Raw genomic sequence first — 3,060 nt, forward strand, 5'->3', positions numbered from 1 at the left:
TAATTAATTTTTTCAATGCGAAACATTTGTATTACAATGTGAATGTGAATTGTACATTATTTCACATTGGGAATTAAAATAATGTGAAATTTCTTTTCTGAGTTATCTCAAAAGAGAATTACGTGTACAAGATTTTATTTTATTTTTGTAACTAGGCGTAATTGCTTCATTTCAAATTAGAACTTTGGATAGAAAAAAGAATTAATTTTCGGTCCAAAAAAGTGGCCTAAAGAGCCTTAAAATTTTCTCGTAAAAAAAAACAATTACAATAGCCTATATTTCATGTATACTACATTCCATGTAGTGCTAAAACCCGGCGAAAAAATAATAAAAACGTTTATTTGCATTTCATTCGCTTAATATGAAACATTTTACATCACATTCTTGATAACATATCAAAATGTTGTCATATAAAATTAGATTGTGAACTCCTACCGGAAGAAACTATACGCAACTCATATCATCTTGCTTCCACTTTGTAACATTCAGTGATATTTCATTTGGGCTATCGATATGGAATCGAAAATAAAACTGTTCGCTTTAATTATTATGTTTGTTTTAATTCACGTGAGTGTTCATAGGGTTAATTATTATATTCATGGTACAAATATATATTTATGAAGAAGACATTAGTTGGCTCCAGTAAGAACTAAAGAGGTTTGATAACGATTTTCAGTTCAATTCTTTTTTCGTCTTAAATTTACCTACATCGATTAGATCTGCTGTGGCTTTGAAAGTGATGTATCTTCAGTTGACTCTGTGGAAAGTGTGTCGCCGTCCGTTTCTTCATTTGGAGATACAAAAAGATCCATGCCAAATTTCAGTGAAAACTTTATCATAAGTGAGTTCGATGTAAATTTGTTCAAAATCTCGATTTAAATGATTCGATTTTGAACGCTTTTAATTTCCCCAATTTTATTTCAAATTTCGTAGGTGAAAAACTGAATAAAATTGAAAAAATCACCGTTTGGTTTAGAAATGAGACGTCGTTGCTTGTTTTGTGGCAAACCTCTTTCCCAGCTGGAGAATTTACTCATTACAGAGCCTCAATTGTGCCACCAGATGCACAAGAAAATGTTATTTTCGTTCAGAGGGAATACGAGCCAACTGCTCAAGCACAAGCTGCATTCAAAAGTCTATTGCCCGGAAAAAAGTACAACATCTCTGTTCAAACGGTGCATAAAAATAGAGTGTCATTGCCATCCAGTGCAAGTTATCGTACTGTCCCGTTGAGACCGGTGAATTTGGCTGTCGACGAAGAATCTCTTACGTCAGACAGCTTCCGCATAAGTTGGGAAGTACCAACGGGAATGAGTGAATTCGATGGTTATCAAGTGTCGATTCTAAATTCATTAGTTAGCTACTATGTTCCGAAAACAGATGAACCGGTGATGTGGTTCGACTTCAATAATGACATTTTTGAACCGGGTAAAACCTATAACGTCGCAGTGAAAACGATATCTGGAAATGTCTCGTCATGGCCGGCTGTTGTAAATGTTACACGTGAGAAATAATTAACGCTAGAGATTTCTGCAGAATTAAAAACAAGTCTCGAATATTATGGAAAAATAAAAAAATGTACACTGCGAAGAATAAAGAAGAGCAATTTTTATTCAATTGTTTACTCATTAGTTTATCTTTTCATTGTTTCGTTGCAACTTACAAAATTTCCATTTGATACAGTCAACTTAGTAGTTTTTGTCTTCGTTAGATGGCACTGTCAGACGCAAGCCTAACGAATTGTTGGCTTTGCGTCAAATTGGTCACATCTAATCCATATGTTGCTAGTACGACGCGCGTTAAACGCAATCTCATTGATAGAGCCGACAGCGTACATGGAACGACAGAGACGGTCGAATGTGACTGCAAGCATAAACAATGTATGGAAATGAGCGAGACCACGATATGGTTGCCATCGATCAGGTGAAATATACGATTGAACTGCGCCTATAAACATAGTGGATATGCTATTTCATTCAGCACTGAGTGTGGAACGGTCGTCCGAGTTTGACACGTACAAATTTTTCGTTCGTTGTTGTATATTTTTTTTTTAACAAATCCTGTGTTCTGTGCTTGTTTTTTATCCTCCATCACCATGCACATCGGCACCACTTCCGTGCACAAAATATCGAAAGACTTGAAAAATCAATGAGAAATCGAATATAATTGAAGAATATTTAAATTTTAAGTGGACATGGATTTGAATGTGATTTAACTACCAGTGGGATGCACAGAATACCTTCGATGGTTCTGTTTTGGTCGTGAGCATTGATTGCATCGCGATTTCTAAAAATCAACGCCAAACAACCATCAATGGTTTGATGTATAACCAAATTGAAATCACATTGTGCACAAATCTCGTTTGACTAGTGAATTTAAAGGTCAACGTTAAATATCAGAAAAAAAAATTTAAACGGCTTAATTTTGACTATATCTGACTGTAACCAGGAATTCAGTCGTTCTGTGTATATCATATTTCAACGAAACAAGGAAAAAAAACAAAATTTTCATTTTGTGTGTGACATCGAAAAGACGTTGTGTCGTCGACCCAAATAATAATCGTATAAAAGAAAACGAAACATTTACGTAAACGGTGTTGTGAATGCACAATTGGTTAAAGTAAATATTTACCAAACCAAAAACGAAATAATGATACAACAAAAAAACACCAAAATAATTAAAGAAATAGGTAACTAATTCACCAGAAAAACAGAAAGTTGTCGACATAGAATACATTGTGGTCGATACGAAAATCGCATAATCAAATGGCCAAAGTATCGATCACATATATATATAGAAAAAAAATCAAATTGAATTGAACACAGTAACAGCAATAACATATTTGTGTGTTTATACCGTCTAATGAAATACCATTTGAAAATCATAGAATTAGAGGACTGGTGAACGCGAGTGAAAGAGAGCTCACTTGAAAGCTATACGAATTTGCAAAAAGGGGACAACAAAGAACCGAATTGCAAAAAAAAAAAATTGTTAAGTGATTTCTTTTGTGTGGACTGGTTGCTGGCGTTAACACATACACATACATAGACACGCGCGAAA

The 3,060-nt window shown here is 34.3% G+C and overlaps 1 protein-coding gene across 1 annotated transcript; it reads left to right on the forward strand.

Annotated features, from left to right (window-relative positions):
* Positions 1 to 760: 760 nt before the first annotated feature.
* LOC129569267 (tyrosine-protein phosphatase 10D-like) lies at positions 761 to 1,530 on the forward strand. Its single transcript, XM_055447954.1, has 2 exons — positions 761 to 841; positions 934 to 1,530. Exons 1-2 carry the CDS (start codon positions 811 to 813, stop codon positions 1,512 to 1,514), a joined length of 612 nt encoding a protein of 203 aa, XP_055303929.1. The 5' UTR covers positions 761 to 810; the 3' UTR covers positions 1,515 to 1,530.
* Positions 1,531 to 3,060: the final 1,530 nt, after the last annotated feature.

This window comes from Sitodiplosis mosellana, unplaced genomic scaffold, assembly GCF_009176505.1.
Source record: "Sitodiplosis mosellana isolate CC-2019 unplaced genomic scaffold, AAFC_SMos_1.0 Smas_scaffold_30, whole genome shotgun sequence".
Taxonomy (NCBI): Eukaryota; Metazoa; Arthropoda; class Insecta; order Diptera; family Cecidomyiidae; genus Sitodiplosis; species Sitodiplosis mosellana.

What these genes read in the sequence shown, in the direction of transcription:
- LOC129569267 (XM_055447954.1), top strand. Translation starts at nt 811, where the DNA reads ATGCCAAATTTCAGTGAAAACTTTATCATAA. An exon ending in CAGTGAAAACTTTATCATAA is followed by an intron (nt 842 to 933) that starts GTGAGTTCGATG and finishes CAAATTTCGTAG; the next exon opens with GTGAAAAACTGAATAAAATT.